Below are 24,470 nucleotides of genomic sequence, written 5' to 3' on the forward strand. Positions count from 1 at the left end.
CCACCCGTGTGCAGCTGTCCAGAAACAGAGTCCCGAAAATGAGTCCAGCTTCTGCCAAAAAGTCCAGCGTGCTTGAGTCCAACTTTTCTGCCAAAAAGTCCAGCATGCTTGAGTCCAGCTTTCAGCAACCAAGTCCAGCATGCTGAGTGCAACGCTACACCATAGTGGCCACTCCACCCTCCACCAATCCATGCCAGCACTTCTTGCAGACACCATAGCTGCTACTCGAGGGCTCTGACTGAGCTGCCTGTGACTCTACTTCAGCTCCCTCCTTCACCCAGGCTTTCTTGCAAATGAAGACCTATCACCAACAGTGATTGAAACACCTGACACTCTTTTATAGAGCATTCACACCCAGAGGCGTAGCTAGAGCTTTTGCCGCCCAGGGATGTTCCCGAATTTGGCGCACCCCCCCCTGCAGCGCCCCCTGTGTGACGGCCGGGACCTGCCCCCCTCACTATTAACCCCTGCCACCCCGGCCGGGCCCCGCTCACCTCATCCCACTTGATGAACTTGCTGCCCCGCTGCAGGGTCTCCGGCACCCGGACTGGCTCCAGCTGGAGGGCATGGACCCCGGGCCGGGCCCCCAGCATGGCTGCAGGGGAGGACGGAGGAAAAGTACGAGGAGACAGCGGCCAGAGAAGAGCAGAGACTGAGGGAGGGAGAGAGGAGGGGAGGAGAGGAAGGAGGAGGGAGAGAGGCAGAGCGTCCTCCTCCCAAATGGTGAGTGACCCACCTGCGCTAGCTAGCCGCTGCCAAAATCTCCTGCTATACACACACAGTCTGTCTTCTCCCTGTCACTGTGCCTCGGCCAGCCACCTCCACGCTTCTCCCACAGCACAGAGAGGAGGAATTTCTGCTCCTGCCATGCTGCGCCGCCCCCACACACGTGCCGCCTGGGGCGGCCCGCACCCCCCTTCCTACGCCACTGTTCACACCTGTTACTTAATCACGTGCACAAACTAAGGTAACCAAGTGCAATGACCCTAATGGCCACCGGGGGGAAAACTACAACTTTGGCACACAGCCAAAGGGAAAAAAGTTCACTTGTGCATTTAAACTGTCAGATCCAACCTGGATCATAACAAGGGGAAGAGTCTTGAGGAGATCATTTGCATATTCCCAGTGCCTTCTAGGATAAGTGAAGAGTCTCCGCGAGCTCAACGATCACTGGGTTTTGGCCGTTGCAGCTGAAAAGAGGAAATCGGAAAACCAGGGGAAGAGTCTTGAGGAGATCATTTGCATATTCCCAGTGCCTTCTAGGATAAGTGAAGAGTCTCCGCGAGCTCAACGATCACTGGGTTTTGGCCGTTGCAGCTGAAAAGAGGAAATCGGAAAACCAGGGGAAGAGTCTTGAGGAGATCATTTGCATATTCCCAGTGCCTTCTAGGATAAGTGAAGAGTCTCCGCGAGCTCAACGATCACTGGGTTTTGGCCGTTGCAGCTGAAAAGAGGAAATCGGAAAACCAGGGGAAGAGTCTTGAGGAGATCATTTGCATATTCCCAGTGCCTTCTAGGATAAGTGAAGAGTCTCCGCGAGCTCAACGATCACTGGGTTTTGGCCGTTGCAGCTGAAAAGAGGAAATCGGAAAACCAGGGGAAGAGTCTTGAGGAGATCATTTGCATATTCCCAGTGCCTTCTAGGATAAGTGAAGAGTCTCCGCGAGCTCAACGATCACTGGGTTTTGGCCGTTGCAGCTGAAAAGAGGAAATCGGAAAACCAGGGGAAGAGTCTTGAGGAGATCATTTGCATATTCCCAGTGCCTTCTAGGATAAGTGAAGAGTCTCCGCGAGCTCAACGATCACTGGGTTTTGGCCGTTGCAGCTGAAAAGAGGAAATCGGAAAACCAGGGGAAGAGTCTTGAGGAGATCATTTGCATATTCCCAGTGCCTTCTAGGATAAGTGAAGAGTCTCCGCGAGCTCAACGATCACTGGGTTTTGGCCGTTGCAGCTGAAAAGAGGAAATCGGAAAACCAGGGGAAGAGTCTTGAGGAGATCATTTGCATATTCCCAGTGCCTTCTAGGATAAGTGAAGAGTCTCCGCGAGCTCAACGATCACTGGGTTTTGGCCGTTGCAGCTGAAAAGAGGAAATCGGAAAACCAGGGGAAGAGTCTTGAGGAGATCATTTGCATATTCCCAGTGCCTTCTAGGATAAGTGAAGAGTCTCCGCGAGCTCAACGATCACTGGGTTTTGGCCGTTGCAGCTGAAAAGAGGAAATCGGAAAACCAGGGGAAGAGTCTTGAGGAGATCATTTGCATATTCCCAGTGCCTTCTAGGATAAGTGAAGAGTCTCCGCGAGCTCAACGATCACTGGGTTTTGGCCGTTGCAGCTGAAAAGAGGAAATCGGAAAACCAGGGGAAGAGTCTTGAGGAGATCATTTGCATATTCCCAGTGCCTTCTAGGATAAGTGAAGAGTCTCCGCGAGCTCAACGATCACTGGGTTTTGGCCGTTGCAGCTGAAAAGAGGAAATCGGAAAACCAGGGGAAGAGTCTTGAGGAGATCATTTGCATATTCCCAGTGCCTTCTAGGATAAGTGAAGAGTCTCCGCGAGCTCAACGATCACTGGGTTTTGGCCGTTGCAGCTGAAAAGAGGAAATCGGAAAACCAGGGGAAGAGTCTTGAGGAGATCATTTGCATATTCCCAGTGCCTTCTAGGATAAGTGAAGAGTCTCCGCGAGCTCAACGATCACTGGGTTTTGGCCGTTGCAGCTGAAAAGAGGAAATCGGAAAACCAGGGGAAGAGTCTTGAGGAGATCATTTGCATATTCCCAGTGCCTTCTAGGATAAGTGAAGAGTCTCCGCGAGCTCAACGATCACTGGGTTTTGGCCGTTGCAGCTGAAAAGAGGAAATCGGAAAACCAGGGGAAGAGTCTTGAGGAGATCATTTGCATATTCCCAGTGCCTTCTAGGATAAGTGAAGAGTCTCCGCGAGCTCAACGATCACTGGGTTTTGGCCGTTGCAGCTGAAAAGAGGAAATCGGAAAACCAGGGGAAGAGTCTTGAGGAGATCATTTGCATATTCCCAGTGCCTTCTAGGATAAGTGAAGAGTCTCCGCGAGCTCAACGATCACTGGGTTTTGGCCGTTGCAGCTGAAAAGAGGAAATCGGAAAACCAGGGGAAGAGTCTTGAGGAGATCATTTGCATATTCCCAGTGCCTTCTAGGATAAGTGAAGAGTCTCCGCGAGCTCAACGATCACTGGGTTTTGGCCGTTGCAGCTGAAAAGAGGAAATCGGAAAACCAGGGGAAGAGTCTTGAGGAGATCATTTGCATATTCCCAGTGCCTTCTAGGATAAGTGAAGAGTCTCCGCGAGCTCAACGATCACTGGGTTTTGGCCGTTGCAGCTGAAAAGAGGAAATCGGAAAACCAGGGGAAGAGTCTTGAGGAGATCATTTGCATATTCCCAGTGCCTTCTAGGATAAGTGAAGAGTCTCCGCGAGCTCAACGATCACTGGGTTTTGGCCGTTGCAGCTGAAAAGAGGAAATCGGAAAACCAGGGGAAGAGTCTTGAGGAGATCATTTGCATATTCCCAGTGCCTTCTAGGATAAGTGAAGAGTCTCCGCGAGCTCAACGATCACTGGGTTTTGGCCGTTGCAGCTGAAAAGAGGAAATCGGAAAACCAGGGGAAGAGTCTTGAGGAGATCATTTGCATATTCCCAGTGCCTTCTAGGATAAGTGAAGAGTCTCCGCGAGCTCAACGATCACTGGGTTTTGGCCGTTGCAGCTGAAAAGAGGAAATCGGAAAACCAGGGGAAGAGTCTTGAGGAGATCATTTGCATATTCCCAGTGCCTTCTAGGATAAGTGAAGAGTCTCCGCGAGCTCAACGATCACTGGGTTTTGGCCGTTGCAGCTGAAAAGAGGAAATCGGAAAACCAGGGGAAGAGTCTTGAGGAGATCATTTGCATATTCCCAGTGCCTTCTAGGATAAGTGAAGAGTCTCCGCGAGCTCAACGATCACTGGGTTTTGGCCGTTGCAGCTGAAAAGAGGAAATCGGAAAAACCGCGCGCCTATCGGCGCGCGAATTTTGGCTCATCTTTCATCGTTTCTAAGAAATCTCAAGATGGAAGAGGCCAGGAGCCATTTGGTGAGCTGCATTTCTTGCTACATGTTCACAGATTTACCAGTGGAAAAGCCAAACTTCACCTGCCACAAATGCAAGCTTGTGTCCCTGTTGGAGGAAAAGTTGCAAAATCTCGAAGAGAGGTTAGCTACATTGAAGATCATTAAGGACGGTGAAGAGTTCTTAGACAGAGCAGAATTATCTCTTCATGTTACAGAAAGAGAAGAAATTCGAAGTGCACCTGAAGAAACAGAGGAATGGAGACATGTGACCCAGAGAAGCAGGAGGATCAGGAGGCAGTCAGCACCCATACTGCTCAGAAACCAGTACCAGGCTCTCACGCAGGAAAACGATGAAGAAATACATCAGGATAAGACTTTGCCAACAAACAACAACCATGTACGCCTTCAGAGTCCTCCCGGATGGAGAAAGAAGAAAAATGTTGTGAAGAACAAACGGAGAGTGGTGGTCATGGGGGATTCCCTGTTGAGAGGTACAGAGGCCGCTATCTGCAGACCGGATATAACTTCAAGAGAAATGTGCTGTCTTCCAGGTGCAAAAATTAAAGATGTGTCTGACAGGATATCAGGACTCTTCAGACCTACAGATGACTACCCATTCCTGCTACTACATGTGGGGACAAATGACACCGCAAGAAACGACCTGGAAACCATCTGCAGAGACTTTGAAGACTTAGGCAAGAAAGTGAAAGAACTGGGAGCGCAGGTGGTCTTCTCTTCCATCCTCCCAGTGGATGGCCATGGAACAAGGAGGTGGAATAAGATTCTGCAGGTGAACAACTGGCTACGTCGATGGTGCCGTCAGCAACGATTTGGATTTCTGGATCACGGAGTGAACTACTTATACGATGGACTACTTGCTAGAGATGGGGTGCACCTTACGAAGACTGGAAAGTATGTATTTGGAAGTCGCCTTGCTACACTTGTAAGGAGAGCTTTAAACTAGAACAACATGGGAAGGGAAGCAAAAGACCAGAAAAAGCCATACACCTGACAAATGCTATTGAGAACTCTGCTATTAGAAGTGGAAAGGAAGAACAGGAAGAACAAAGACGAAAGAATCTAATTAATAAAAATATTGGAGAAAGAGAAACCAATCACAAACTAAAATGTTTCTATACTAATGCACAAAGCATGGGCAACAAACAAGGAGAATTGGAACTACTAACACAGGAAAAGAAATATGATGTCATTGGAATCACTGAAACTTGGTGGGACAATACACATGATTGGAATACAAGACTAGAAGGATACAACTTATTTGCAAGAAACAGACTTGATAAACGAGGAGGAGGTGTCGCATTGTATGTTAGAAACGCGTATGTCTGCACAGAGATTGAATCTTCAGAGACTGGGAGTTCTGTGGAAACTGTTTGGGTAAGAATACAAGGACAGAACAATGGAAAGGACACCATCGTAGGCATTTACTACAGGCCGCCTGTGCAAGCTGAAGATATGGATGAACTCTTTATGCATCAAATGGCCAAGTTCTCCAAAAAATATGACATAGTTGTCATGGGAGATTTCAACTATCCAGACATTTGTTGGGAATCTCTCTCAGGCAAAACTAACAGGTCAAGGAAATTCTTATCCTCTCTTGCTGACAACTTTATCTTCCAAAAGGTAGGGGAGAAAACAAGGGGAACTGCTACCTTGGATCTAATCCTTATAAACAGGGAGGAAATGGTTGAGGAGGTAAAAGTGGCTGGGACCCTAGGAGGTAGCGACCATGCTATTTTAGAATTTTGGATAACTAGAGGTGGAAGACCTGTGAAGACTCAGACGTCAAGGTTAGATTTCAGAAAGGCAGATTTTAAGGGATTCAGAAAGAGAATTGGAGGGATCCAATGGCTGGATATCCTAAAAGACAAAAATGTCCAGGAGGGATGGGAAATCTTGAAAAATGAAATTCTCAAAGCACAGTTGTTAACAATTCCGAAAAGAGGGAAGAATAGGAAGCATTTAAGGAAACCAGGATGGATGAACACAGAACTTAAGCACATGCTAAAAAGGAAGAAAAAAATGTTTATAAAATGGAAAGAGGGAGGCATATCTAAAGAAGAATATAATGCTGTCTGCAGAACCTGCAGGGCACAAATCAGATTATCTAAAGCTGAAAATGAATTGAGGCTTGCAAGAGATGTCAAAAGCAATAATAAAGGATTTTGGGGATATGTCAAAAGTAAAAGAAAAGTCAAAGATGCTATAGGATTTTTACAGGATGAAAATGAGGAAATGGTAAGACAGGATGTTGAGAAGGCCGAACTTTTAAATTCCTATTTTGCATCTGTTTTCTCTCAGAAAGGAAATGTAACATCAACTGTTATTCACTGTCCTATTAAGGGAATAGAAGAATCCAGGATATCTATAAACAGAAAGATTGTGAGGAAACACTTAGCTAACCTAAATGAATTCAAGTCTCCAGGTCCAGATGAATTACACCCCAGAGTACTGAAGGAGATAGCAGAAGAAATTTTTGAACCCCTCTCCATAATCTTTGAAAATTCTTGGAGAACAGGAGAAGTGCCAGAAGACTGGAGAAGAGCAAATGTTGTTCCTATCTTCAAAAAGGGGAAGAAGGTGGACCCAGGCAACTATAGGCCGGTGAGTCTGACTTCTATACCAGGAAAGATCTTTGAACAAATTATTAAACAACATGTATGTCAATACCTGGATAAGAATGAAGTGATTAAACAGAGTCAGCATGGGTTTGTAACTAATAAGTCATGTCAGACTAACTTAATTTCCTTCTATGACGGTATCACTGATTGGGTGGATCAAGGAAATGCTGTAGATATAGTATATCTTGACTTCAGCAAAGCATTTGACAAAGTCTCTCATACAATGCTTATTGAAAAAATGACTAAGTATGGAATGGACATGGCAACTGTTAGGTGGATTCATAACTGGCTTAGTGATCGGACCCAAAGAGTGGTCGTAAATGGCTGCACATCCAGTTGGAAGAATGTCTCAAGTGGGGTACCACAGGGCTCTGTCCTGGGCCCTGTATTGTTCAACATCTTTATCAACGATTTAGATGAAGGAATTGAGGGTAAACTGATTAAATTTGCTGATGACACAAAGCTAGGAGGGATAGCTAATACTAGAGAAGAGAGAGAGAGGATTCAAAAAGATATAAATAAACTGGAGAAGTGGGCAGCAACAAACAGAATGGTTTTTAACAGGGAAAAATGCAAAGTACTACATCTGGGCAATAAAAATGAAAAAAGCATATATAGAATGGGAGGAATAGGGCTAAGTGACAGCACATGTGAAAAAGACTTGGGTATACTAATAGATCACAGACTGAATATGAGTCAACAGTGTGATGCAGCAGCAAAAAAGGCAAATGCAATTCTAGGATGTATTAACAGAAGCATACAGTCTAGATCACGTGAAGTCATTATTTCCCTCTACTCCTCTTTGGTCAGACCTCATCTGGAATATTGTGTCCAGTTTTGGGCACCACATTTTAAAAAAGACATCAACAAACTGGAGCAAGTTCAGAAAAGAGCGACCAGAATGGTGACCGGTCTGCAAACCCTGTCTTATGAGGAAAGGTTGCAGGATTTGGGAATGTTTAGTTTGCAAAAGAGAAGACTGAGAGGAGACTTAATAGCTGTCTACAAATATCTAAAGGGCTGTCACATTGTAGAAGGATCAACTTTATTCTCATTTGCACAAGGAAAGACTAGAAGCAATGGGATGAAACTGAATGGGAGGAGACACAGATTAGATATTAGAAAAAACTTTTTGACAGTTAGAGTGATCAATGAGTGGAACAGGCTGCCACGAGAAGTGGTGAGTTCTCCTTCAATGGAAGTCTTCAAACAGAGGCTGGACAGACATCTGACTGGGATGATTTAGCGAATCCTGCTTTGAGCAGGGGGTTGGACCAGATGGCCCAGGAGGTCCCTTCCAACTCTACGATTCTATGATTCTATGATTCTAAGATGTAAACTAACAGAATGCTCAAGAGCACTAAAGCTAACGTTTTGGTCCCCCCAAATTTGTGTTATTCTGCCAGTGAAAAGTATCAGAATGCCACTATGGCCACTGTCCGGGAAGATCGAAACATTAACTTTGGAGTATTTAAGGGTTCTGTCCATTTTATACTGAAACAATTTGTTGTATGCCAGAAACTAGAAGTTATTGCTGGAATAATAAATGAGTTATCGATAACGATATCTGATGAGCATCACAAGTGCAGCGGCTTACTCTGGAAGGTTGCGAATTGGGAACTCCTTCCTTAGTCATGGGATGAAACGTTTAATGGCACTGCGCATTTCAGGAATGGGCCGTCCCCTTCATCGGATGCACCTTTTGTAAGTGCTTTGCCCATTAAATTAAGTTACCCAAAGCTTGACTACTGACAAATCTATTCTATTGGCTCATGTTAGTCATGCTCTGAGATAAACACCTTATAGAAGACCTCAGTAGAGATGTTATAAAGATGTATAATGGTGGAAAAGGCTGCAAAAGCAAAGCTAAAAACTTGTGTGTACATCAATCCACGGTTATGCAAATCATCTACAAATGGTGAAAATTGATGACTTTTTAGTAATTCAGATCCTTATTAATCAACAGATTCATTGAAACAACCACACTTTATAATAGAAATGTGATGTGTTTTATTATTAATGTAATATTCTTGCCTTAGCTTGTGTTTAAGCTTACCACCGCTAAACATCAGGATCACTACTTCCAAGCATCTCACCATGAAGAGCGTGACGCTTGGGTAAAGGACCTAAAAAGAGCAGCAAAATGTATTGCAGATGGTCAAAAATTTGCAAGGAAATCCACCAGAAAGTCAATCAGACTACCGGATACAATTAATTTGGTGTAAGTACATAATAAATTCAACTGGGAATCTGAACATCTAAGTACGGAAAACATGAGCCTGATTGCACTAAATCATTACAAACAAAGCAAACTGTGCCAGAGTCACATTTAATGATGTCCACCGGGTGAGGATCCTTAATAGTTATACTAATTTCCACCAATTATGAGAACATTAAAGGGGTTTTCTAGCTTAGAAAAGCAAATTTCTTTTACCCTTCAAGGGAATTCTGAGTTAATACAGACGGCCCTCTTGTTCAAGACCTTAATCCCTTGGCCAGAGAAGGCTTATAAGGATGTCTTCCACTGTCTCTCTCTGGACGACCTGCTTCATCAAACAACCCATTAATTTCAAAAAACTTACTTCTCACCCCCCAATGGGGGTGTTTCTTTAAAAAAAAAAAATATACATATATATATTGTACACTATTAAATAGGTTGTCCAGGCTTGGGGTTCAAGTCTACAGTCTATGTGACTGCAGACTTGTGAATCCTCACAACCCCCGGAAGAAGGCATAGTGCCGAAACGCGCGTAGGGACCTGGAGCACGTTCATTTAGGTATGAGGAGCTTTTACTAATATACCTTTCATTTTACCTGCTTTCAATGTGATCGGCTGCTTTGCACTGCTGCACTATAGTTCACTAGATTCTTGCATTAACCTGTTCAATTGGGTTAGTTGAATATACCTTCATTTTCTTGCATTGTTGCACTGGAGTTAAACATGGTTTCTGCACTATAGCACCTTTTCAGCGCTGCATCACTATTATATGTGAGTTGCTGTTCTGCACTGCAGCACTTTAAGATAGTTAAATATGTATAGTGACTGCAGACTTAAATCCCAAGCCTGGATAACCCTTTAAGGTGTGTTTCCAGTGGCCAATTATAGGGACCAAGCATACCTGACAATCAGCCTCTCTAAACATGCTGCCAATCATCTGACGAATTAGCAATATGCTCGTTCATTGGATGAAGTGATTTTGAAGCTTATTTAAAAATCATTGTTCTTTGCAGCACATCACTCCCGTGTAAACAAGACATGTGCTGCCGAGAAAAGTGCCGTTCTGTGCGCACAATGTGCTAAATGACCAGTCTATTAAATGACCGCAGATCGACTTGCGTACAGCCAATTGGGGGTCATTTACAATGTGGGTTAGACAGTGTTAATGCAGTTTACTCACAGATTACAGATGATATGTGATCAGTCGGACTCCTATGTTTCAGAATTTGCAGGGAGGGTTCCCTTATTCACTTGATTAAGGATTTCAACATCCCACATAGATCAAACATTTTTTTTTAAATAGTGTAGATCTGTATTGTGCCAAACATCCCAGCACAGAGTATTATTTATTTCTGTGATATGAAGTCTACATTGAGTATTGAGCCCTTTCCTTTTTGTAAGTTTGTATGGGAAACTTAAAGTTTGCAGAAACTAACTCTGAGGTTAACACTTACAGGCTCAACCTTGTGAAAAGATGAATCATGTGACACAGTAAAGTTTCAGAGGGTTATAATGATAGATCTTGTACAGAAGTCTCAGTATAAGGCCACGTTCACACGTTCAGTATTTGGTCAGTATTTTACATCAGTATTTGTAGCCAAAACCAGGAGGGGGTGATAAATACAGAAGCGGTGACGTGTTTCTATTATACTTTTCCTCTAATTGTTCCACTAATGATTTTGACTGACAAATGCTGAGGTAAAATACTGACCAAATACTAAACGTCTGAACGTGACCTTAGGCGATGGACATAATGTCTACGTTCCCCCTTGAAGAAATGTGTATAGTTGGAAATATACCTTGATGTGTAATGTGCATTCGGACATGCGTTGTTGGTGATAGGTTGTGTTTTGCCCGACAGTAGGAAGAGTTAGAGGTTAATGCTTGGGACTAGCCCAGAGTGGGAGATCCTAAAGTGATGGGACAGAGACAGTTTCCTGTCAGGACATTAGATAGGGCTCAGCGTGTGACAGAACCAGACCTAAGGTCTGACTAATCAGCAAAGCAGCATGACATGAGTGTCCCTGACGTGAATGGAGACCGAGGCAGTGGATAGTGTGATACTAGGAAAAGAGAGAGAAGTGACCGAAGGACAGAGTGATGCACTAGAGACAGTGAATGTGAGACAAAGGGAGTGCCCCGGGTGGAAGCTCCAAGATGTCAGCAAGCTGAAAAGCTAAGTACCGGCCATATTGGCAAACTAGTTCCCTTAAGAGAGAAGAAGACGCAGAACCACAACAGCATAGTACTGAGCTGGGTTGTGGTGAAGGCAGGTGTGCTAGTGGAGAGACAAAAAAAATTAATTTAAGAGAAAAGAACTGAGACTGAGTGAATTGCTCCGTATTGTGGAGGAAACATTCATTAAGCTGTGTACCCACTATCTTTTGCACATAATCCCCACCAAGGTATCGTTCAGTAAGAAGTTTATTTTTGACAGAAGTTCTCCCTCATTGAAATCCACAACATCTGGTCTTGGCCAACCAAAGTCACCGGTAACATGCAGCCTGCAATGGCGTAGCACCCCCAGAGACTAAGTCCACACATCCAGTCAGGAACCCCATCTTCCTGTAGTGTGCCGGGGCTTAAGAGATGAGAACCTCCCCTATGGCTACCGCCCCGCGCCATGATACATCAGGAAAATGTGATTGAGAAAAAACAAGCAATTTTATCATTTCTAAAATCCTAGGACATGTATAGATTGCAAACCCAACATCTATCGTCTGGATTAGACGGCTATGAGCAGCTTTGCAACCACATTTTATTTTTGTCCAAGTCTACCTATAATGACGAGCAACTTTTTAAAGTCTTCATTAGAAATGTCTCTTCCTTCAGTCTGTTCTCTTCTTGCTTCTTTACGTTTGATGGGTTTTCTATTACAGATGTAGCAAGCATGAGTTGTACAGCCGAGGTCTCAGTTATTATTGGGCCGCACGTTTGGTGTTTGCACGGCACGCCCTCGTAATGCAAATTGTATGAATGGCGGCATTACACAAATATTGTACTGTAGCTGCGCTATGTTCATGGTTTTTAACCCAGTACCTGTACGGATACTGGTTATTACATCTGTAGGGGAAAGCATTAAAGGGATATTCTCAAGTTTAGAAGTCATCCCCTATAACTTAATGATTACTGGGGTCCAACCCCTAGGACCACCACTGATCCCCAGAATTGGGGCTTTAAACAACCCTGTATGAAAATAGCCGAGAGTCGTGATCGAATAGTCTTCATCTCTTCCCTAAGAATGAAAGGAGCGGCAGCGCGCATCATCGGCCACTGCTCTGTTCAGGGCCTCGATTCTTGGGATCAGTGGGGATCCCAGCAATTGGGAAGTTAACTTTCAAATATGAGAATATCCCTTTAAGGCCAGGGTCAGACTTGCGAGTGTGATGTGAGAAACTCGTGTGAGTCTCTCGCATCAACACCCGACACTGCTGCCGGCACTCGGGACCGAAGTGTGCATAGAAATACATGCAGGCGCACACTCGCAAGCGTGACTCCGGCCTAACACATGGCTACAGGGTCAGGCTATATACATATACAACCATATAGATCTGCAGAGGAGCTGTAGACATAAAATGATTTAAACCATTGAATTAAGTGAATGATATTTTGGGGGTAAGAAGTGTTCATGACTTTTCTAACCATTGACGTGGGTTTTCTGACCATAACATCTCCCTATTTACAGTGAGTTATTTCTCGCCATGAAAGATCCAGACAAAGGAATCAAAGAAATTAAGTTGGAGAAGGACAAAAAAGTGTTTAATCATTGTTTTACCGGTAGGTCTTGTGGTGGTCTAGAACAGGGACGCACATTATCTTTTGATCGGGAGTCGGAGTGTCAGATTGCATTGTTTGACGAGCTTAATATAAGATACTAAGGCCATGTGCACACGATGCTCCTGCGGATCCGCAGCAGATTTTACTGCGCAGAAACGCTGCAGATCCGCAAAGTGACTTACAGTACAATGTAAATCAATTTAAAAAAAAAAAGCTGTGGCTTTTTCCGTGCGTTTTTTGTGCGGTACAAAAAATGCAGCATGTCACTTCTTTTGTGCGGTTTTCCACCTGCTCCATTCTCCAAATCCACAGGGGGAAAACCGCACAAAAACCGCAAGAAAAAAAGGAAGAAATCCACAGGAAAAATGCAGGTAATTTGACCTGCGGATTTCTTCAAATCTGCGCGGAAAAATCCGCAGGAGGAAAATCTACGTGTGCACTCAGCCTAACAGTGTATGCTGCACACCTCCTGCATAGTCATGGCCTAAATGCTATGGATGCAACTAATTCATCATCCTGTCTCAGCCCCTTGTCTGGGACTGCCCAACATTCACACTACACAGAATGGCCATATACATTAGTTACTGAAGTCATTGGCCGAGCATTAGTTTATCTGACACATGCACACTCCCCCAGCACAGATGCACGCTCCCCCAGCACACATGTACACTCTCCCAACACACATACACGCTCTCCCAGCAGACATGCCTGCTCCCCAACACACGTTTGCTCCCCCAGTACATATGCATGCGCCCTCAACACACATGCACGCTCCCCCAGCACACATGCACACTCCCTCAGAACACATGCACGCTCCCCCAGCACACATGCACGCTCCCCCAGCACACATGCACGCTCCCCCAGCACACATGCACGCTCCCCCAGTACACATGTATGCACCCCCAGTAGGAGCGGGTGCGCGGTCGTTTGGTCGGCGTCTCCCTCCTGGACCGCCCGGGGCTGCCTCCCTCCTGGCAGTCGTGGATCTCCCTACGTCCTCTCTGGCTGTCGTTCACTCCTGCGGGCTCTTGCTTTCTGGCGCCCCCTAGACCTCCTGCTCCTTCTCTCCTGTTCTGTCGAGTGCCGTGCCCCCTGCTGGTGTCCTCAGCTCCTTTTATATTGGCTCCGCCCCCACGCCTTCTGGAACTGTCTCTGGTCCGTCCTCTCAATATGTCCCCCGGAAACAGTCTCCCTGGGAACCTTGGTGACAGTCCCCTTGGTTCCGGTCCGGTTACACAGTGGGGACTCTCCCTCCTACACATGCAAGCTCCCCCAGTACACATGCATGCTCCCCCAGTACACATGTACGCTCCCCTAGCACACATGCACGCTCCCCTAGCACACATGCACGCTCCCCCAGCACACATGCATGCTCCCCCAGTACATATACACGCTCCCCTGCTACACATGCAGGCTCCCCCAGTAACTATGCACGCTCCCCCAGTAACTGTGCATGCTCCCCAGCACACCTACACGCTCCCCCGGCACACATGCACGCTGCTGCAGCACACATGCGCGCTCCCCAGTACACATGCACGCTTCCAAAGTACACATGCACGCTACCTCAGTACACATGCACGCTCCCCTAGTACACATGCACGCTCCCCCAGTACACATGCATGCTCCCCCAGTACACATGCACGCTCCCAAGGTACACGTGCATGCTCCCAAGGTACACGTGCATGCTCCCCCAGCACACATGCACGCTGCTGCAGCACACATGCGCGCTCCCCAGTACACATGCACGCTTCCAAAGTACACATGCACGCTACCTCAGTACACATGCACGCTCCCCTAGTACACATGCACGCTCCCCCAGTACACATGCATGCTCCCCCAGTACACATGCACGCTCCCAAGGTACACGTGCATGCTCCCAAGGTACACGTGCATGCTCCCCCAGCACACATGCACGCTCCCCAGTACACATGCATGCTCCCCCAGTACACATGCATGCTCCCCCAGTACACATGCACGCTCCCCTAGCACACATGCACGCTCCCCCAGTACACATGCATGCTCCCCCAGTACACATGCACGCTCCCCCAGTACACATGCACGCTCCCCTAGCACACCTGCACGCTACCCAAGTACACATGCACGTTACCCCAGTACACATGTGCGCTCCCCCAGTACACATGCATGCTCCCCCAGTACACATGCACGCTCCCCTAGCACACATGCACGCTCCCCTAGCACACATGCACGCTCCCCTAGCACACTTGCACGCTCCCCCAGTACACATGCACGCTCCCCCAGTACACATGCATGCTCCCCCAGTACACATGCACGCTACCTCAGTACACATGCACACTCCCTCAGTACTCATGCACGCTTCGGCCAATCATGTTTGCGTTCTCAGAGGTAAGATCTCTATAAAATATATAACCTTTATTTCTTGGCCAAATATTACACTTTTGAATATTATATGCTTTGACTAACATGTGCTTATCTACATAAATGTAGGTGTAAGTCTTTTATTTCCACAAATTCAGCGGTTTCTAGGCCTTTGCATCTCGATTACGGTATATAGTCTGATGTGATGGTGGCCTCACACGTGGTTTGGGTTTGATGGTGTCTATGTTTTCCTTCTCATTACAGGGACTTGTGTCATTGATTGGTTAGAAGGAAGTAAATCAGTCAGAAACCGCCAAGAAGGACTTGTCTTGGCCTCTGCTTTACTCAATGAAGGGCACCTTCAGCCGGCTGGAGATGTGTCAAAAAGTGCAGTTGAAGGTTTGGCAGAAACAACGTTCCTTGATACTACCGAGGCCTTGTATTACTTTGTAAGTAATTATAATTCATATTTTCTTAAAGGAGGGAATCTGTCAGCAAGATTTTGTGATGTAATCTGTCAGCAGCATGATGTAGGAACAGAGACCCTGATTCCAGCGATGTATCACTTAGTTTACTGGGTGCAGCAGTTGTATAGAATCACAGTTTTCTCTGTTGCAGATCTAGCAGTTCTCTGAATGTTGAGCTGTGTATAACCCCACCCACACCATAATTTTCTATGTACACTGTATATTGACAGAGCTGCTAATCAGTGGCGGGGGCGGGATTTGACCAGGAGGTATGAGACACCTAGTCCTTTAGTTATAATCTCCTAATGGTAAAACACTGATTTTGTTGAAACAGCAAAACACTGCCCAGTAAGTGACTGGAATCAGGGTCTCTGCCCATACATCATGCTGCTCTCAGATACATAGCAAAAAGCATACAGTTTTTGAGGTGCTAAACTGCTGGCACTGCTTTCTTAGCCCACTGAAGTGCCAAATGTGCCTTAATTTTACCCCTGCAGCCTGGCACTCACTAGAAAAGTTGACTTTGCTATCTGAAAATAATAAATGGTTTGATAGATCGGCCCAGAACACTCTTGGCACTTCCTAGAACTTTTACAAAACAGTCTCAGTCGCATTTAGCTGTAAGTCTCCAGCAGTCGCGTTCACCTGCAGCCCTGCGCATGCACATATCCTGTGATACTGACCGGAACAAAGGAATCAATGGGACTACGTGCACGGATCAAGGCTTCAGCTACAGGGACAGTGCATGCGCCCATACTGGGTATATATTATATTACACCTTGGTGTAGTTGACCAGTTGGGTAGTCCTTGCCTGCCATCAGTACAGGCTGGAATTGACTTACTGGGATGGCGCTAAAATGTCACTGATAAAATGTAATATTGGCCTTATAGGGGTTAATATATTAATAATGAGATGATGGGTTATGTGTGAGAATAGTTAGAAATTGTTTTAATTCTATGACATTTTCCAAAGTATAAACTGAAACTCAACAGACGTTCTCGGTATCTTCGTGGTTTCCTTTCTGCAGCCAGATAGTGGATTTTTCTGTGAAGGTAACTCCAGTGATGACGATACGATCATCAAAGAGCAATTTCGAGGAATCATTGTGAAGCAAGGATGTTTATTAAAGCAGGTCAGTATATTTTTGCAGGACTTTGGTTATATGAAGCACACAATAGCTTTGTTTGCCCAGCACAACAGCAGCCGAGCGACCATCTTGTTATTAACAGAAAGGGGACGGCTCTTTGCTTTTTCACTAAATCTTATACAAGGTTTGGAGAATGTGGTGAAGAACTTGACTGGTCCTGATGAAATATGAGTGGGACGCCAGGCGTCAGTTCCCAACATCAACGCCCTACCTCAGAAGTATTATTAGGCTTTATGGACACAAATTCTTCCAGTAATGTTAAATGTAAAAATACTTCCCAAGTGTCCAACTCAAGTAAAGTCCATGGAATGAGAAGTTTAATATTCACATACAGATATGATGGCCCGACGTCCACATAGTTTCATACTTAGAGGTAATTTGTCACCAGGCTTTTGTTAAGGAATCTGAGAGCGCCATGATGTAGGGGAAGAGACCCTGAATTCAGCGACGTGTCACTTACTGGGCTGTGGTTTACTCTTACAATACAATCAGTGTTTTATCAGCAGGAGTTTATCACAACAGGACAACTGGCCTTGTGCATCTTAGGGCCCCATCACACATAGCGACGCACCAGCGATCCCGACAACGATATGACCTTGTCAGGATCGCTGGTGTGTCGCTACATGATCGCAGGTGAGCTGCCAAACAGGCAACTTCACCAGCGAACAGCACCAGCGACACGCGGGTAACAAGCAACGCACGTCGCTTAGTTACCCACTGTGTACCTTAGTTACCAGCGCGCTGGTGCAGGGAGCTGGTAACCAAGGTACACATCGGGTTTCTAAGCGGCACGCGGCACTTAGAAACCCGATGTTTACCTTGGTTACCAGCTCCAGCTCACTGATCGCAGGTCTCCCACCTATCACACGCAGCGATGCATGCTGGCCAGCGGGAGACCAGCGATCAAAAAAATGTCCTGGCCATTCCAGGACGATCACCGATACCCAGCAGGGGGGCCGGTCGCTGGTAAGTGTCACACACAGCGATCTCGCTGGTGAGATAGTTGTTACGTCTAAAAACTTGTGACTCAGCAGCGATCTCGCTAGCGAGATCGCTATGTGTGACGGGGGCTTTAGTCCAACCTCACCACCAGCACTGATTAGCAGCTTTCTGTCTTTATAGAATGTACACACAAATATGCAGCACTCAACATCTGAGCTCTGCTAAATCTGCAACAGAGAAAACTGTGATTGTATCACAACTGCTGCACACAGTAAACTAAGTTATACATCACTGGAATCAGGCTCTCTAACCCTACCAAATGATGCTGTCAGATTACATAGCAAAAACCTGCTGACATAGTCCCTTTAAAATTTCCAAATCGTGTTACCCTACTTCTTGGTGCTGATCTTTCATGGCAGAGATGAACGGCAGAGAGTACTATTCACCTGCCAGCAATGACTACTCCACACCTACCAAAAGTCCCCACAAAAGGGCGGCTATTCATAAAACTACCACACTTAAAACTGTACATTTTAGTGGCACTATTGGGATGGGACTTAAAGGGGTTGTCCACTGCTAGGAGAACCTCTTCTCATTCCTTATATTTGGCCACATTGAAGTAAAAACAGCTATACGCACCTCCTGTGCCCGCGCCATTCCAGTGGTGTCGACCCATGGACTCTCAGGACTCCCATGTGGTTGTTTTGTCACGTGAGCCCTATGCCCAATCAGCCCCGACTTCATTTTACCCTTCTTCGGATGTGTTGAACATGAACAGTAAGTCCAGGCTGTGGCTGCTCTCTGACGTCCTCTTGATGTTTGATTTGTCCGAATGAGGGGATAACGAAGGCGGGGTTAATTGGGCACAGGGCTCTCGTGACATAACAACCTCATGGGAGCCCCAGGAATGCGAGAACCAACACCACCGCCACTGGCACGGGAGGTGAGTATAGGTGTTTTTATTTTAATAGGGCCAAACATGAGGAATGAGAAGAGGTTGTCCAAGTAGTAGACAACCCCTTTAAATGCCCTGAACTCTGCTATGTACCTGTTGGTAATCACAGCTTTGCAAGGAACCTGATGAATAGGGAGTCTCCTCTCTGAGACAATCATTGAAGGACAGATGATCTAAAGGTCCCCATGCACATTAGATAAAAGTCAGCCAATTTCACCAATTTCAGGCGTATGGGGGTTTCCTTTGTTCCCCTATAGATGATCTCGGGGAAGAGAAGGATCCGGATGTTGAAATTTCACAGCTGATCCTTTTGCTCGGTGTGTAGATAAGCCACCACCAATAGAGTCTGTCAGCAGTTCTCTTACAGGGAACCCTGTGCATTGGGGCATCAGGAGAGACAGCAGTCACCCAAGCAGCGTAATGTGTATAGGACTCTAATACATACATTATGCTTTGGTTTCATAGCGCCATTATATTCTGCAGCGCCCGACAGACATTATCATCGCTGTCCCCATCGGGGCTCACATTCTAAATTCCCTATCAGCATGTCTTTGGAGTGTTGGAGGAAACAGGAACATCCAGGAAACTCCTTGCAGATATGGACCTTGGTGTGATTTAAACCCAAGATCCCAAAGCACCTGCGCTGCTGACCACTGAGCATTAGATTGCCTAAGAAAAAGCTTGACTGGTGGAGTTTTGTAAAATTGTAATGAAAGCATGAGCAACTTGAATTCCACTTTATAGAGAGAGGCCTGCATTACTTTCACAAATTCACTAATAACCAGAATGTGGTTTAGCTAATGCTCAAAGTGACGAATGGTTTCACAGATATTGCTAAACATATGTTTCCTGAGTGGGGGGTGAGGGACAATCTGATGTCACACATATTCGCTTCCTCTTTGTGTGACATTTTGATACGCTATTTACGCTGCCTCCGTTTAATATATAAATCTAATATTAAAGGGAATCTGTCACCTCATTTTTCGCCTATCAGCTGCGGCCACCGCCATCAGGGGCTTATCTACAGCATTCTGTAATGCTGTAGATAAGCCCCCGATGTAACCTGAAAGATAAGAAAAAAGAGTTATATTATACTCACCCGGGTGTCGCAGTCCGGTCCGGCGCCTCCCATCTTCATACGATGACGTCCTCCTCCTTGCTTCTCCCTCGGCTCCTGCACAGGCGTACTGCAGTGCGCAGGCGCCGGACCTCTCTGACCTTTCCTGGGGCCTGCACACTGCAGTACTTTACTCTGCCCTCAACAGGGCAGAGCAGTATGCCTGTGCAGGAGCCGAGGGAGAAGCAAGGAGGAGGACATCATCGTATGAAGATAGGAGGCGCCGGACCGGGCCGCGATACCCACTGCACCCGCGCCCCGGTGAGTATAATCGAACATCTTTTTCTTCTCTTTCAGGTTTCATCGGGGGCTTATCTACAGCATTACAGAATGCTCTAGATCAGGGTTCCCCAACTCCAGTCCTCAAGGCCCACCAACAGATCATGTTTTCAGGATTTCCTTAGTATTGCTCAGGTGATAATTGCTTCACCTGTGCAATACAAAGGAAATCCTGAAAACATGATCTGTTGGTGGGCCTTGAGGACTGGAGTTGGGGAACCCTGCTGTAGATAAGCCCCTGATGGCAGTGGCCGCAGCTTATAGGGCTAAAATGGGGTGACAGATTCCCATTAACGGAAATACAAATTACACCTCCCAACAGAGATCACCTACTGTAGATAACATAGGGCCTCGTACAAAAACAGTGTGAGCTCAATGAGCTCAATGTAGATCTCCACTCTTGTGGCTAGAAAAACACAAATACGGTAAGCTACATTCCCACAATGAGTTTTTGGTGATTTTTCTTTTATGCTGAATATTTAAAAAAAAAAAAAATGTAGTTGACCCATTTTACATAATGGGTGCAGAAATAGCGCAGAAAATCTACAACATAAAAAACTCACCAAAAGGTCATCGTGGGAACGTAGCATTAAGGGCTTATTCACACACTGCGTTTTTGCCTAATTTTTAACAGTTTTTTTCTGTTGCTGATTTGAATCTTCAATGTGTTTTTTTTCTAATCTGCAGAATTCAATTCTTTCAGTGTTTTTCATTCATCCTTTAGGGGGAAAAAATGCGTAAAAGTAAAAACGCATTAAAAACGCAAGTAAAACGTGCATATGTCGGGCGTTAGATCAGGCAGCTTTTCAATTCGAGCATTGTCAATCCCCATGAAGGCAGGGGCGGACGATGGTAATTGAGGGGGTTCAACGGTAAACAGAACCCTTGGCCATGCCAAAGTTGCACTGAAGCCCACTCATTTACATATGTAATTAAACTGCCTTTCTATACAATATATTTACTAAAATTTACAGTACCGGTATGATTTTTATAGGGGTTATGTATGGAAGTCTAAATAGTTTCCGTTTTGGGGTGTCAGACTCACTTTACATAGTTCAGAAAAAAATTCTTTCTCAACTGGGAAAGTATCAACAGGTTTGTAGGTTTGTTATTTTTATGCTGTGTAACACTTGACATGTACGTAGGTTCTGGGTTCTACTATGACCAATAATTATGTGATTCCATTTTTAGTTCCACTGCTATTTTAACTGTTTATTACTTACATAATCACAGGGACACAGAAGGAAAAACTGGAAAGTAAGGAAATTTGTGCTCCGAGAAGACCCCGCCTACCTGCACTACTATGATCCAGCCTCAGTGAGAGAAGTTTTTATATTTTTGTCCATATTTTTTTTATTTTTCATTCAGTCATTAGGACAACATTCAAAAGCTTAGCTTCCCATAAAAAAATTCCATTTGTGGAGCATGATAAGTCCCTGTTTAGTCAAGGGACCCCCACAAAACTTACCAGAAATGCATTGTGGGACATATGTACATTAGTCCTACTCTTCACGGGACACTTTGAGGTATATAAAAATACAGAGTAATAGAAACACCCTTCAAAAATATTCTTCTGTTATGAAATTTGCACTAATATTCCACGATCTGTGATGTTTATAATAGATAATGACATCAAAATTGCGGAATCTAGTTTTGGATTAACTAATGTCTAAATTGCTACCCTTAGATCCACTATAGTAACAATTAGAGTATATTTGACTAAGGCTAGTTTCACACTAGCGTTTATGAGCACAGCGACGGCCTGCGCACGGCCGCCACTAAGCCCCGCCCCTGCCGCGCCCCGCCGGTAGCTCCGCCCACCGGCGCATGACGCTGCATGCGCCCTGCATCCCCTATCTTTATCACAGGGAGCGCAGGCCGTGCGCAGTATGCGTTTGGCGGCACATGCGCCTTTTTGACGGTGCGCCGACGCAACCAAACTGCAGGAGGGTGCGTTTGGCGCAGGTCGGCGCACCGTCAAAAGGACGCATGCGCCGCCAAACGCATACTGCGCACGGCCTGCGCCCCCAGTGATAAAGATAGGGGACGCAGGGCGCATGCAGCGTCATGCGCAGGTGGGCGGAGCTACCGGCGGGGCGCGGCAGGGGGCGGGGCTTAGCGGCGGCCGTGCGCAGGCCGTCGCTGCGCTCATAAACGCTAGTGTGAAACTAGCCTGTATATTAGCATTAACCATGAAATAATTCTAGAACATCTTTTTTAAAAGAAAATCTGCCATGTGCAAATACACTTTACTTGCAGATATAGCATTAATCTGCAGGTACATAGCGTAAATAATGCTGTCTGGCCGCTTTACTGAAAGTGCAGCTACTGGGAGAAAATTAAGTTATATCCTCCCAGGAGCTGCTGGCTTTCAGTCATTGGCGAGTGTATGGAGTGGTCATAGTCATTATCACTATACTGTGAGCGGCGGCTGTAGCCACTCCTCGGCACTTTGATTGACAGCTCGCTCTGCACTGCATCAGTGCACAACGGGCTAGGTCACTTATATGTTACTGTGATCGTGGCGATAGGGAACATTGTACAGGATCACAACACTCATAGGTAAGGGGCATTGGGCAAGTTTAAGCTGAATACCTCTATTTGATGCCTCTATGGCGCATCTGTCTTGTCCAGTGTGGTGGTCCACTTTTAGGAACAACGTTACTGCAAGTAAAATAAATAGCAATTTTCCCAGTAACCAATGACATTTTTTTTTTTTACAGGGAGATGACGATCCATTGGGATCTATACATTTGCGAGGTTGTGTTGTGACTGCTGTGGAGGAAGGTAAGTCTCTCGCGAGATCATATGAGGGGCAGCTCATGTTAGTAAATGCTGTCCAAGTCGTCTGTCTGTGATCTGTACAAGCAGAGGTGTAAAGTGATAGGACAAAGTAAGACTTTGGAGCCCTTTGGAGTAGATTTCCACCATCATTTTCTTAAGAGTTGAAAGCAAAACTTGAGGCAAAAAATTCAATATAGCCACAAGCAATAACAAATAGAAGTTACCTCTGCCAGTGACTCCATCAGTCCCTGCAGTGATACATGTCTACAGCCCATAATTCTGGTATGAAGACTTTAGCTGTATTCACTGTAAACTGTAAAATGAAGATAATTACAATCAATATAATCTGTAGAACAAGAAAGTGCCCTGTTTTTACCATCTGTCCTGGAATTTCTGAACAGTGGGCATCCGTGATGCCGACTATTGGGCAAAGTTTACATAAACCACACTCAGTTTTACCCAGAACAACTCAAAATGTGGCATGGTTATATCTTAAATATTGTGACAGTCCCTAAAATGTCAGGTCTGTTGGCAAGTATGTGTATGCTGGTATTCCTAACCAAGATTGTAGTGAAATAATAAAAGAGCCAAAGATAAAGGGGCAGTGCAGAGGCTGACATTGGAGGGGGAGCCAGCCAGTGCCTCTCTACTGAAGTATGTGTAATATTGGAATAGTCCCACCGCATGAAAGCTCATTCCTGACTCTAACATTTTAATGAGGCTTTGTTCTTTGTAGGGTTTAAACATTACTATTTACAAGTATCCGTCTATTTCTATAGACTTATTATTTATTACTGATCACCACAGCTATTAAATAGGACTGTTTCTGACTTGAAGGGATTGTCTTCTGTCATCAAACTTCGGGCTCAGGTAGCTGTAAAAAAAAGAAGCTTCGCTTTAATTACACTCCAATGTAGATGGCACGAGCCGTGCTGCCCAGTGATTGCCTGCAGTGCTGATGTCATTACTGCAGCCAAGCAACAGAGACTGGGGCAGCAAGGCATACACAGCCAGGACCCCGGGAAGGATAGGGAAAATTAATTTTGACTTTTCACACCTAACTGAGTCTGCGGTCAGAAGTTTGCTGAAAGAGGAGAACCCCTTTAAATGATATGATGCGTCATATTATCTGCTAATTTAGGCGACACATCTTTTATCTTTGTCTTTTTCCAGCGAAGGGGCAAGATGTTGATGGAAATCTTTTTGAAATCATCACAGCATCAGAAGTGCATTATTTCGTGCAGGCCGCATCAGCGGAGGAGCGGAAAGAGTGGATTAAAGCCATTCAGACAGTCTCCAAAATCGGAAAATAAATCCGGACAACCAAAGCTAGAGAACACGCTGTTTACTAAACTGCTGCATCATGAAGATGAATAAATCTCACCACTGGCTTTAGAAATGCTTTTGTTTCATTTGAATGCACTTTTGATAAATAGCATAATAAATTCTGTGCAAATGTATTCATGTGGTTTACCTGTCATTATTTTTTATGCAGTTAGGAAATATTCCATAGGGCTAGCGCCACCACAGGGGAAATTAAGCATTACAATAAAGCCTATTGAAATTAATGGACAATCTATATAATACACATTTAGGCCATGTGCCCACGTAGTGTTTTTCATGCAGAATATTCCTGAGCGGAAACTCACACCCTCTTCCCGGGAAACCGCATGCGTTTTATGACGCGCTTTTGTAAGCGTTTTTGACGCTTTTGTTAAGAGTTTTAGAATGCGTTTT

At 45.3% G+C, this 24,470-nt stretch overlaps 1 protein-coding gene and 1 long non-coding RNA gene across 3 annotated transcripts in view; one reads left to right on the forward strand and one right to left on the reverse strand.

Moving 5' to 3' along the window:
- Positions 1–18,536, reverse strand: part of LOC141057265 (uncharacterized) — a 74,041-nt gene extending 55,505 nt beyond the window's left edge. Inside the window, exon 1 of the long non-coding RNA XR_012222018.1 lies at positions 18,238–18,536. This is a non-coding gene — a long non-coding RNA (uncharacterized lncRNA). The remainder of the gene's footprint in view (positions 1–18,237) is intronic.
- The window catches only part of PLEK (pleckstrin), a 48,162-nt gene extending 23,969 nt beyond the window's left edge, over positions 1–24,193 (forward strand). The window contains exons 3-9 of one of the 2 annotated variants that reach the window (XM_073553794.1): positions 8,749–8,930; positions 12,613–12,704; positions 15,306–15,490; positions 16,537–16,641; positions 21,183–21,266; positions 22,673–22,736; positions 23,907–24,193. In XM_073553794.1, the coding sequence (XP_073409895.1) occupies positions 8,749–8,930; positions 12,613–12,704; positions 15,306–15,490; positions 16,537–16,641; positions 21,183–21,266; positions 22,673–22,736; positions 23,907–24,046 (852 nt within the window). In that variant the 3' untranslated portion in view covers positions 24,047–24,193. Of the gene's footprint in view, positions 1–8,748; positions 8,931–12,612; positions 12,705–13,540; positions 15,069–15,305; positions 15,491–16,536; positions 16,642–21,182; positions 21,267–22,672; positions 22,737–23,906 lie in introns of those variants that run through there. The other variant, XM_073553793.1, reaches the window with a different exon arrangement.
- The last annotated feature ends 277 nt before the right edge of the window (positions 24,194–24,470 follow it).

This window comes from Dendrobates tinctorius, unplaced genomic scaffold (assembly GCF_039654945.1).
Source record: "Dendrobates tinctorius isolate UK_male_01 unplaced genomic scaffold, ASM3965494v1 ptg000203l, whole genome shotgun sequence".
NCBI lineage: Eukaryota > Metazoa > Chordata > Amphibia > Anura > Dendrobatidae > Dendrobates > Dendrobates tinctorius.